Source organism: Ovis aries, chromosome X, assembly GCF_016772045.2.
Source record: "Ovis aries strain OAR_USU_Benz2616 breed Rambouillet chromosome X, ARS-UI_Ramb_v3.0, whole genome shotgun sequence".
Taxonomy (NCBI): Eukaryota; Metazoa; Chordata; class Mammalia; order Artiodactyla; family Bovidae; genus Ovis; species Ovis aries.
In genome coordinates this window covers 123,263,650-123,276,598 of record NC_056080.1, presented here as the reverse complement: position 1 = coordinate 123,276,598, position 12,949 = coordinate 123,263,650, and the positions used below count along the sequence as shown (strand labels likewise).

At 37.0% G+C, this 12,949-nt stretch overlaps 1 protein-coding gene across 8 annotated transcripts in view; it reads left to right on the top strand.

The window, feature by feature from the left end:
* ALG13 (ALG13 UDP-N-acetylglucosaminyltransferase subunit) overlaps nt 1–12,949 on the top strand; it is a 79,725-nt gene that overhangs the window by 48,178 nt on the left and 18,598 nt on the right. For 3 of the 8 annotated variants that reach the window (XM_060408430.1, XM_060408427.1, XM_060408426.1), the window contains exons 17-20: nt 1,546–1,578; nt 1,663–1,718; nt 6,834–6,896; nt 8,149–8,323. In XM_060408430.1, coding sequence (XP_060264413.1) covers nt 1,546–1,578; nt 1,663–1,718; nt 6,834–6,896; nt 8,149–8,323 — 327 coding nt within the window. Of the gene's footprint in view, nt 1–1,545; nt 1,579–1,662; nt 1,719–6,824; nt 6,897–8,148; nt 8,324–12,949 lie in introns of all 8 variants that reach the window. The other 5 variants (XM_042242413.2, XM_015105087.4, XM_015105083.4 and 2 more) reach the window with 2 other exon arrangements.

The following is a 12,949-nucleotide window of genomic DNA, read 5'->3' as shown; positions in this document are numbered from 1 at the left end:
ATGGAAACCCATTCCAGTATTCTTGCCTGGAGAATTCCATGGACAGAGGAGCCTGAGAGGCCACAGCCTAGGGAGTCATAGAGAATCAGACACGACTGAGCAACTAACACTTCTACCTATTAGTGGTCATTCCCATTATCCCCCCAGCATCCCCTTCCCTGCTACCAGTCATAGGTAGCCATCAGTCTGCTTTCTGTCTTAATGGATTTGCCTGTTCTGGATATTTCACATAAAAGGATTCATGTAATATATGGTCCTTTGTGACTGGCAGAGATCAGTTTTGAACTTGGTTTTATCTGACTTTAAAGTATATATATGTGTATATATACACACACCGTTAATAGTTGTTAGGAGTGCCTTGCATCGTGAAATGTGCTTTTTTTTAAAAAAATTGTTTTTCTGTAAAATGATATATGCCTACTGAAACACTTCTGGAGGAATTGGGTGGATTAAGGAGGTATGAGGTCTGAATGATTTGACTTACTGGTCAGCGTCTTTTCTTGTTATATTCTTCTTGCTGCTATTTATGATGAAGAAAATAGATATTTTTAAGAATTTAATGAAGACAAAATATCTAGAGCAAGAATGATCTTTGAAGAATTTGTACATGTATGTTTATGACTGTGCTTATGTATGCGTATTCTTGGCTCTTTTACTCAGGATGACCCTTTGTCTATTTCTTTTAGTGTGGTAGGTACATTCAGATGTACTGTTCACCTATAGTGGCATATTTAGAGTAACCAAGTATTTTTTCTCACATTAAATCCTGTTTTCTGGAGGAGCTGCCTGCATGTGTATTTGATAAGTGACATGTTTAAGAATCAAATCCACTTTTGACCTTTGGGGTTTTATTTGGTGGAAAGCGGTCCAACTGAAGGTTGATTTTCTCTGAATTTCAATGATATAGCAGTCTTAGAGAAAAGTACTTCAGTCCTCTAAGCCATCTTCTGACAACAAACTGATTTTCAATGTATTATATACCTGTATCAGGCTGAAAAATAGATGAGGTTTGACATATTCCTTTAATGTTCACCTAAGCAACCTATTGGTTATTATAGTCACATTACTTTATAATCACCATTTCCTATATGTCAAGCATAACGCCATGTTCTTTTCACCCCACTATGAGCTAGGTACTATTATCCCTGTTTTATAGTGAAGAAATGAAGACACAGAAATTAAATAACCTGCCTAAAGTGATACAGTTACTCAAGATTCAAATCTAGACAGTCCTAACTCCAGAGCCAGTGAAGTTAATCACCATAATCTACTGCCAGAATTGGACAGAGCTGGGTTTTTCACGTCTGCCCGAACTCTTAAGAAGCAAGGGAATTTTCAAAGGAGAAATTTGTACTGTTTATAGCCAGTCTGACTAATATCTGTTGACTATTATGAAAGCTTTAAATCACTTATTTCAAGGATGTGTACAATTTAGTTTTGAACATGTACCCATAAAACTTGAGAAAAAGCAAGTGCTGGCCATCTGATGCTGCTGAGCAAAAAGCTCTACATAAATGCACTTTTTCTGTCTTTTTTTTTTTTTAGGGGGATATCATGAAGAATATATTTATCCTCCAGGTCAGTGAGATCTGATATTCATTATTTATAAAATTTTGAACTATAATATAATGCTCATTATTGTACTTTGGTTATATCTTCTAGAACCAGACTATGACACTTCAGGTGTTTATAGCACAGCTGAATCTACTGCAAACTTGGTAGGTATTTAATTATAGTCACAAACACATATAGCTCCTGTGTACTAAAGCACTGTTCTAAGAGCTATGCACTTAAATGTGTTTAAGTCAGAACAGTTCTATGAGGTATTAGGGTATCATTCTGATTTTGTAGATGAAGAAATTGAGACCCAGAAATTAGCTCAACTAAAATCACATTTTTCTGGAAATTGTCCTAGATGTTCCTAATATGTGTTGATACAAGAGGAAATTTGAACATTGCCAGTGATGATTTTTTTTTAGAGGATTTTGTCATGGGTCATTAATCTCAGGTATTTAATTGAGGAAGAGTTTATTTCTGCGTTATGCTACTTGCATAGTGGAGGTCTTTAGGAGGGCTCTGCTTAGGGGCTTAGGCTGATGGAAGGAAGTTCCATACATGATTGGTAAGACAGGAAACAAAAGGTAGTGAATGGTGCGCTGGCTCTTATAGCTTCCACGTGGAGGTGACACATATTACTTACTTTTCCATTTCTTTTTCATTGGACTGAGCATGTTTCCCTTGAGACTCTTAACTTCTCTGTGCCTGGAAGTCAAAAACTTGGAAATATTTTAATAACACTAAGGATTACAACATTTAACCAAACTCCCTCATACGGACCAATTATTTCCTTCCACGTCAAAGGAGGCAACCCCAAAATCTACTTCAGTGTGATTGAACTCAGAGCCCAAGATTTCTGAAAAATGTGTAGTACTCTTTGTATTGGGTCTAGATGTAGTTCCTCTTGATCTGGAGGCCTAAAACCAAAGATACAAAGTTATTTACCCCCTACATACCCAATTTACAGTGGTAGACCAGGGACTAAAAACTTGCAATTGAAATTCCCATCAGATCCAGGGAGAATGGGAGAAACAGTTACTGGCCTGTAGCATTTCTGACATCATGCTGGACAGACATTTTGAGGGCCCCCATCCTGGGCATTGGGACTGTTCCCTGGAGAAGCTCCCTGGTTAATTGTTTACTGGGGCTCTTGATTATGCCACAGCCCTTCCTTCCTTGGCCGTGTTTGAAACAGGCATTGGAGAATAATCCTTGTTGGCAGCTGAGCAGCTTCCTCACACTGCTTCTTACTCATAGGAAATTGAGAGCCCAAGGCTGGTTTTAATCTTAATTGGATAGTTTTAGTTCTGCTCATGGTTTCTTTGGCTGTGTGATTAATTTATTGTACAGCTTCTCTGATTCCTTCCTGTTAGTTTCATGTACCAGTAGCCATACTGACATTAGATTTGCTATAATTCTTTGCATTCTTATTCCTTTCATGGCTCAGTGCATAAAGAATACGCCTACAATGCAGGAGACACAGGTTCGATGCTGGGTGGGAAGATCTCCTGGAGGAGGAAATGGCAACCCACTCCAGTATTCTTGCCTGGAAAATCCCATGGACAGAGGAACCTGGTGGACTACAGTACATGGGTCACAAAGAGTCGGACATGGCTGAGCGACAAAGACACACATTCCATCACATTCTTATCCCTGTTTCTCTACTTGAGTGCAAATACCTTGAGCTTATCAATCATTGATAGAAGAGTCATAACTTTTGAATACTTTCCCCATGAGCCATTTTGTCCAAATGCAAGGACTAACTGGATGTTATATCCTTAATTGTACTCCTGGTTTGAGATACCTTAGTGCAGTCATATTTTAATGATTTGAGTCTTGCTTCAAGGCCAGCTTTTAACTTCTCTTTGTTGTTCAAAATATTTATCAATTTTATCTTTTACAGTTTTGAGTTGAAGCAGTTAGTTACCTCTTAAAACCCTAAAAGTCCCAGTATTCAAGAATTCTATTCCCTTTTATTCCTGCCTACAAACTACTTTTCCTTACACATCTTAAAATACCTTGCTAAAATCTGCCAACAGTAATCAAAACAAAAAACTAATGTTCTGTTTCCTAAACCTCTTCCCTTAAGAGCTACAAGTTCATAATCTTCTCAAGTCAAGTTTCTGTTATAGCAGCACCCTAATTTTAGTTACCAGTTACTGTTTTGGTCAAGCTAAGTTATGCTGTGGCAGCAATCCCCCAAAATCTCAGCAGCTTAACACAGTTGTTCTTACTAATGTTATAGGAACAGTGCAGGTTGGTAGCAGGCTTTTGTTCATCAGTCACTCAAGAACCCAAGCTGATGGACCATGTACTTTCATAGTCATCTTGGCAGAGCTGAAGATAAGGAAATGAAACACTGGGTATCAATATTTCTGCTCATATGTCATTGTCCAAACAAGCCACGAGGCCATACCTAACTAGATGAGGCCAGGAAGAGCAACATACCCATATACCTAGGAGGAGAATTGGAATATCTGTGAAGAAGTTGAATGACTACCTTCTGTTCTCTGTGATTAATTTAAACTTTGATAGATAGCTTCATGTACTTAATTTTTGTTTTTACTGTTTAGGCAATACATCTTAGGAAGGTGAAGAAAACTGTGATATATAATTCTCTCCCCATTATTTCCCCTTCCCTTCCTTTGTCCCTGCTAGAGAAATAGTTTTTGCCCTCCCTCTGTCATTACTATTCTCAGTATTACATGCTTTTTTTTTTTTCCACTCCTTTTATACCATTTCTTGAAATAGCCACCCAAGTTGAAAAGGCAAGTGAAAATCTCACCTTCAGGGATGACAGTAGACATTTTCTTTTTGTGTGTTTAATTTCATTTGTTACATCTTCCTTTTTGCTCTGAACTTAGTTTATCATACATCCCCAGTAGATTTCAGTCTCTTCATGGTGTGTTCTGCTCCCAACCCCCAGTCACCAAGTTTCTAAGTAATTTTTCCACAGCATTCTGAGAGGAGAGGAGCTCTGCAGAACTTAAAGATTTCCAGGCAGAGACTCTTCTTCTAACCACAGCATTTATTATTCTTACTTTCATGCCTAAGTATCACCTAAATCCTTCCCTAGAAATGTTTGGAATTCACACTGGGCCTTCTGAGCCAGGGCTGAGTTCACTTTTGGCAGGTATTTGGTTTGCACTTGGGGCTTCCCCGGACCAGAGTTTGATCCCTGGGTCAGGAAGATCCCCTGGAGAAAGGAATGGCAGCCCATTCCAGTATTCTCGCCTGGAGAATTCCGTGGATTAGGGGAGCCTGGCTGGCTACAGTCTATGGGGTGGCAAAGAGTTGGACACGACTGAGTGACTAACAGTTTTACTTTGTGCTGTACTTAAAACCAAACTTTTGAAATGTTCACTCTTCAGGTCCACGTTAAGTTGTGCTTGTCTTTGTCACATTGTGGTTCCTCTTGTTTTCTGTAATTACTTCCCCTGATTTCTTCTGTGTTCTTACTATGAGTACCAGTTTCTGCTGCTAGTTTATTTTCCTGCCATGACAATCTGTCATGCGTAATCCTTTTCACAAAGACAAGGTCTTGAACCAAAGGAGAATGATGTTTAGGTTATACTACATCCTGCTTGTAGGATGCATCTGACCAGTTATCCACCCTTGTTCCAAGCTGTATCTTTAGATGGACTTCTTTCTTTTAGCAACACTGTTGCTGGTGCTCCTGATTTTGAGGTTTTTATGGCATGAGAGGACACTGAGAAAGTGTTTAAATTACAGTCCTCTGTTATATTTTAGTATCTGCATTGCAACTATACTTGGATAAGATCAAGATTTCTACAGTAGGAAATATTAGATTAGTGCAAAAGTAATTGCGGTTTTTTTGTATTGTTGAAATTTGCCTTTGTACTGGAATACATTCTTAAATAAATGTGGTTGTGTTATACGTTATTTTGATATGCATTTCTCAGTTTTTTTTTCTAATGACTTGTTATGTGCAGTTTGTTTTTTATTTTAGACTGTGGAAATGGTGTTAGACAAAAAGTAAATTTGAGTGATTTTCTTATTTGAGTTCAAAATGGATTGTAAAGCAGCAGAGACAACTCGCAACAACAATGTATTTGACCAAGGAACTGCTAACGACCATACAGTGCAGTGGTGGTTCAACAAGTTTTGCAAAGTAGTTGGGAGCCTTCAAGATGAGGAGTATAGTGGCCGGCCATCAGAAGTTGACAAGAACCAATTGAGAGCAATCATTGAAGCTGATCCTCTTACAGCAATCCAAGAAGTTGCTGAAGAACTCAGAGTCAACCATTCTGTGGTCATTTGGCATTTGAATGAAGTAAATTGGAAAGGTGAAAAAGCTTGATAACTGGGTGCTTCATGAGCTGATCTGAAATTTAAAAAAAATCATTGAAAGTGTCATCTTACTCTGTGCAACAACAGCAAACCATTTCTTGATTGGATTGTGATATGTAATGAAAAGTGGATTTTATATAACTGGCGATGACCAGCTCAGTGGTTGGAACAATAAGGAACTCTAAAGCACTCCCCAAAGCCAAACTTGCACCAAGAAAAGGTCATGGTCACTGTTTGGTGGTCTGCTGCCAGTCTGATACACTATAATTTTATGAATCCTTGCGAAACCATTACATCTGAGAAGTATGCTCAGAAAATCAATTAGATGCACTGCAAACTGCAATGCCTGCAGCTGGCATCAGTCAACAGAAGGGGTTGCATTCTCCACGACAGCACCCAACCACATGTTGCACAACCAGCACTTCAAAAGTTGAACGAATTGGGCTATGAAGCTTTACCTCATCTCCCATACTCACCTGACCTCTTGCTGACTGACTACCACTTCTTCAAGCATATCGACAATGTTTTGCAGGGAGAACACTTCCACAACCAGTAGGATGCAGAAAGTGTTTTCCAGAATTTGTCAAATTCCAAAGCATAGATTTTTTACGCTGAAAGAATAAGCAAGCTTATTTCTCATTGGCAAAAATGTGTTGATTGTAATGGTTCCTATTTTTATTAATAAAGATGTGTCTGAGCCTACTTACAATGATTTAAAATTCACAGTCTAAAACCGCAATTACATCTGCACCAACCTAATAGAACAGTCACCTTAGTCGGGCACTAGAGTGATGCCTTTTGGAGTGTTATCATAGTAGTCACTTCCAAATCTGAATACTTTTAGGACAGATCAGTTTCACTTAATATTAGGAGATATTAAAACAAAGCAGATCTTTTATTGGTGTATTGTTTAATTTCTTGACTTCCCCATATTTGTATTTGTGTATTCATTAAAGTCTCTTCAGGCTAGAAGACCATGTTCTATGCCTCCTCAGGACACAGTTACCTCATACAACTACCCCCAGAAGGTAATCTTTTTTTTTTTTTTAATTTTGCAGTTAGTTGAAGTGGCCTGAGCAGAGGAAAATGAATTTTTTCTTTTTGTTCTCTTTTCCCTTCATCATACTTCAAAGAAGCTGCTTATATTCATATTTTAAGTATTCTTGTACTTCCTGGTGCCTGGCACAGTATTTAGTAAATTTATTAACAAATTGATCATCTACTGTTTCAGACATTTTTCTACCTGCTGACACTAAACTATTCATAGTCTCTCTACTCTGAACCTTTTATATAATGAATAAGTTAATGTCAGTTACCTGTCAAGTCTGTGTCATTTCCTGAAAATTAAAATGTAAAGCTTTCCTATAGAATGGGGAGCTAGCATCAAAAAGGTAGCTGAAACCATAGGAGTTAGTAAGATCATCCTGGGAAAAGGAAGAGATTGAGAAGAACTTCTAGCACAGAGCCTATCACCATTTAAAAATGGGTAGGGAAGGAATAGCCAAGGAGGGAGGAAAGCAGGAGAATGTATTATTATGGAAGTCCAGGAAAAAAATATTTCAATGAATAGTCGTGTCAGTTGCTGCCAAGCAGTCAAGCAACATAAGGACTAAAAAGAGTCTACTATGACTTGTTGTCATGGCAATCATTGTGACTTTGAATATAATTTCTGAGAATCAGAGAGGGTAGCAACCACATTGCAATGGGTAATAAGAAAATGGAGACTGCAAATAAGGATGGTATTACATGAAGAAGAAGCTATTATCATTTGTTGAACATCTCTCTGTGCACAGCCCTGTATTGGGTGCTGTGGCCTAATCAGAAAAACAAATTGCAATCTTATGGAGTTTTTTTTTTTTTAAAGCAAAGAACACTTTTTTTTTAAGTGTATTTGTATGGGGAAATATATATGCATATTAAAAATGCAATATAAATTTCTGGATAATATTCAAGAAACCCAGAGGTTATTTGTTTGTTAAGAGAGGAGCTAAGCAGATAGAAGACAGGGGTTGGAGGGAAATTTTTCATTGTATATGCAAGTTTATACTTGGTTTTTGAATAATAATGTATTACCTTTCCAGGAAAATATTTAAAAAGTAAAGCTCTCAAAGTAATCTGGGATCTTCTAAAAGAAATAACCTTCCTGTATTAGGTTTACATGAAGATTGACTTCTTGGTGTTATCAAAATACTATTTCCTGAAATTTAGGATCAGATAAGAGACTAATATTATTTGAGAAACCAAGCTTAAGAGTTCTAAAATTTCTTCCAACACTTACAGGTGATGGTAAATTCTGCAGCAGTTGCAGCTTCCTGTGCCAATAATGTTCCAGCTCCAGCCTTACCTAACTGTGCAGCTGCTAATCAAGCTAATCAAGCTAGTAGTACCACTTCAGTTTCCTCACAGAATGCTATACAGCCTCTGTTTGTATCTCCACCTACACAAGGCAGGCCAGGTAGGTTATTAGTGGTTGCTTAATTTGGAAACCTCTTTTTCTATTCAGGGACATGCACATAAAGCAATTCTAGTGATTAGATAAAATTACTTGAATCTCCAGTATTAAGTTTGTTTAACCTACTAATAATGTATGTTCTATAGTTGAGGAATCCATGAGATTTGAGAGGGCTTCAATTTTTTTTTCTTGTAAATTTGGCTTTGATATGATTTCATAGCTATCATTTTGCTACCACATTGAAAATTTAGAGTACTTGTACTAGTTTTTCAAATTTTGAGTTAAGTTTTATTATACTAAAATTAAGGTAGAGGTGTTTCACACTCTTACAGAATGAAAAGTTTGGCTCTAGAATTTAAGAAATCTAAGTTAGAATCTTTGTTTTACAACTTACTAGCTATGTAACTTTGGACAAGTTATTGAATCTTTCTTACCTGTAAACTTGGAGCTACTCATAGTACCAGTTTATGAAGTTGTTGTAAAATTTCATTGAGTTAATATAGTTTAAAATTCTCAAGAGAATTCTGAGAAAGTGGTGGCAACCACAGCATAGCTTTTCAGTCTGTGTCACCAAATAAAAATGGAAATAGCAAAACCAGAACCCATTGGACAATGCTTAACAACAAAACTAGGTGACAGGGTCTCCCCATGAACCTTAAAATTTAAGCAGGTAGGGACAAACCACCAGGCACAAGACCTGCATGCTGTCAGGGTCTATATGGGAACAAGAAGACAGAAGCACCGGGGATGTTGTCTGATGAACCTGAGAACAGAAGAACCCTGAAAGAGCTAATAAGAATTCACTGAAAAGTGGGGGCAGCCAATTTGGAAGGAACAGCTAGGGCTGGAAAGGGATTTGACCTCTCCAGTACTCGGTGAGTGCTTTGGGTACATGGTAAAGGGACTGAAGGGCTTGGAACAGTTTGGCCCCTAAGAACTCTCAAAACTGACCTTGGCAGGACTACCTTTTGGGATAGTGTTCCTCACTGGGGAGAAACTCCTGGGAGTAGAATCAGAACTGATGAGGATAGGGAAAAGAGCAAGTCCAGACTGAAGCTGTGGAGAACAGAGCCAAGGAATACTAGAAAGTAGTCATATTTTAAGCACTATATAAAAAGCAATTGAGAGTCATATGAAGTTAGAAGAGCTTTCTTGTATTCCATCTCCTTTCAGAGTTTGTGAAAAATAATTTCACATAAAAATGAATGAAAGAAAAGCCCTACATAAACATATACAGAGGTGTTTTAAGGGGAAAATGATGATATCCCTGTAGACAGTAAAAGCATGTCATACATGTGTACATTAAACAGAACTTAACAACTATTTCAAAATGAGATAAAGACATTAATAAAATAATACAAAATATTAAAATATAAATCAGGATTAGAAAAATTCAGAGGAGGTGAAAGAACTCAGAAAAGTATTAGAAATGGAAGAAAGTCATTTTGGTAATGAAGACTAAACTACAAAGAACATGACCGATTATATACAATAGATAATGCTTTAAGAGAAAGATGTAAAAGAGGGGTAAATCTAAAATGAAAAAAAAAAAAAGAGACTCAAAAGTGACATATTGAAGTTAGGCAAAGGATATCCAGCACTGATAGAAGTTCTGAAGAAGAAAACCAACGTAAGGGAAAAGAGTACTAAAATCTACAATTCAGAAAATTTTCCTGACATTAAAAAAAACTTTAGAACCACATACTGAAACAGCACGCAGCATAACTGAGATTACTGAGCGAGAACAACCAACACCAGCATATTCTAGTAAAACAACTGGACTTAAAGAAAGTGCTTTGTTTATCTAGATAAAAGAGCCTATGGAGTATAAAGGAAATAAAATGATAGTCATCCAACTTTGACAGCAGTGCTTCAGCTAGAAGAAAATGGAGTGACATTTAATGAAATGATATGTGAACCAAAGATTTTATATCCAACCAAACATTTTCAGGCTTAAAGGGTAATATATAAGAATTCAGAGAATATTGTTCTCATGAGTACTTCTTGAAAAATCTACTAAAGATACGCTTTCAAGCAAGGTAATCACTAGCCACATAGGACACTTTATTAATAATAATTACTATTAAGTAAAATCTTCAGTTGCTCAGTCACACTAACCACATACCAAGTGCTCAAAGCCACATGTGGCTAGTGTACTGTATTGGACAGTGCAGATACAGAATATTTCTGTCAAGGAAAGTTGTATTGGATGGACAAAGTATTAAAGAATGAATTTTGACTTTTAGACCACCAAAACAGAGACATCAACATAAGACTTGATTGTGAATATTAAATATGTATTTACACAAAATAAAGGCTGAGAGGTTGATGATACACTATGTAAAAGCCTTATGTTTGAACAATGTAGATATAGTATAGCTATTTTTAAAAACAGCAGAATTGAGAGACAATATGCCAAACATTTTTTAATGCTTTCAATAAACACATCAAGTTTTATATAGCAATCTATACTTACTTGTTTTTCAGAGACTATAATGTCAGCTACAATACATGAGTATGGGATATTCCAATTTTATTCCCTGTGTCCTTGCACTCCAGGTCTCAGTATGGAAGAAAGTTAATACAGATAAATACTAAAAAAGGCTAAGGAAAAACTTTTATGGTATTATATCACATTTCAATTGGAAATACCAATATGAACTTGAAGTATTTTAGCTTTAAATTTATTTCCTAGCTCTGTCTACTGAAAAGGCCTAGAAACAATGAGTATCTTTAGCATTCAGTTTGTGACACTGAAATACCATTTCTCACTTCAAAGCAAATAGCTTTGTGGAGAAATTTATGCTTCCAGGTTTGGGCAGGAAATGTTCAAGATGAGCCTGGATCATCTTGTCATGCTAGATGTCAAGGAAGCTACCAAAGAGTACTGGGATCATATCAAAAGGACTCAAGAGCCATTTTAGAGAGGTTCTCACTAGCCAGAGATGCAACAGTTTGAGCTTGAATAATGATCATTGTAATAGGTTGGGACATATCAAATATATTTAAAAGTTCCTGATGATATTTTAGAAATTGATTCCCTTATGATTAACAGATATAAATATACATAAAATAGATGAAAAAAAAAACAAGGATTTACTGTATAGCACAGGGAACCCTATTCAATATCTTATAATAACATAATAGAAACTAATCTGAAATATGTATATATAACTAAAAAAAATTGGTTCTCGAGGATATGAAATTTTGCTTTCTTGAAAACTGGACAGTATAGTGAAAGAATCAAGTATTTATCCTACGTTTCTTATATGAACTTTCCTACTGGGATAACCAAATAGTAGATGAGAGGAAGTATTTCTATATATTCTGATCAGTAAAAAAAAGAAGTGGCAGAATATGCCCATCTTGCAGTCCTTACTGACTGAATGGACTCACATTAAACAGCAATAATTATTAAGACTGCAAAGATAGTGAGATGTTACCTATAGACTATTAAAGGAATCAATCTTGAGTCTGATCTAGTCTTCTGGATCTAGTTGCCTATTTACAGGAAAGACAAGAACATGTTGAAATGCACAGTGAGTATATAATCAGCAAAATCTAGACTGGGAAACTCAACAAGTCGAGGGTTCCTTGAAAGAAAAATTGAAAGGAAATGACAGGGATGGAAAAAGGACCAAGAGATTGAAAGATATTCAGGATCTCAATTTTTAAAAACTTCCTTAGGGATGCATATTTGGGTGACAAAATGCTTAAAAATATAAAGTGATTACTATGAAAGCCAGGATAATGATTGATTGTGGTGGGGTAAGAGAGTGGTAATGGCTTCCCAGCTGACACTAGTGGTAAAGAACCCACCTGCCAATGCAGGAGATGCCAGAAACAAGGGTTTTATCCCTGGGTGGGGAAGATAACCTGGAGGAGAGCATGGCAACCCCCTCCAGTATTCCTGCCTGGAGAATCCCATGGTCAGAGGAGCCTGGCAGGCTACAGTCCATAGGGTTGCAAAGAATCAGACATGACTGAAGCAACTAGGCATACAGCACTCAAGACTGCGGTGATTGTGATAGAGTGCGTGGAATGTTTCTGAAATGGCTGGCAGACTTTTCTTTCTTAATCTGGATAGTGTCCACTTGAAACAAATTTGTTGGATTTGTTTTCTATATCTGTTTTATTTATAATGTAAAAATTGTGTGCTTAGCCAGTGCCTCGAACAAAACATTCTCTATATGTGTGTGTGTGTGTGTGTGTGTGTGTGTGTGTGTGTGTGTGTATATGTTCATTAATGTTCTCAGAAATTTTCCATTGAAAGTGTTAATGTAGACACTGTGGTTTTTTTTACTTTGTGCTAATAATTGTTGGGCTTCCCAGGTGGCTCTAGTGGTAAAGAACCTGCCTGTCAATGCAGGAGGCTTAAGAGCTGCAGGTTCAATCCCTGGGTCAGGAAGATCCTCTAGAGAAGGGCATGGCAACCCACTCCAGTGTTCTTGCTTGGAGAATCCCATAGACAGAGGAGTCTGGCAAGCTACAGTCCATGGCATCGCACAGAGTCAGGCACGAATGAAGCAACTTAGCAGACATGCATGCCAATAATAGTAAGGGAAAGTGTTGGCTATCTGCTTCTAGCAGATGTCTGAGCTTAAAAAACAAGTGATACATGAATCAAAT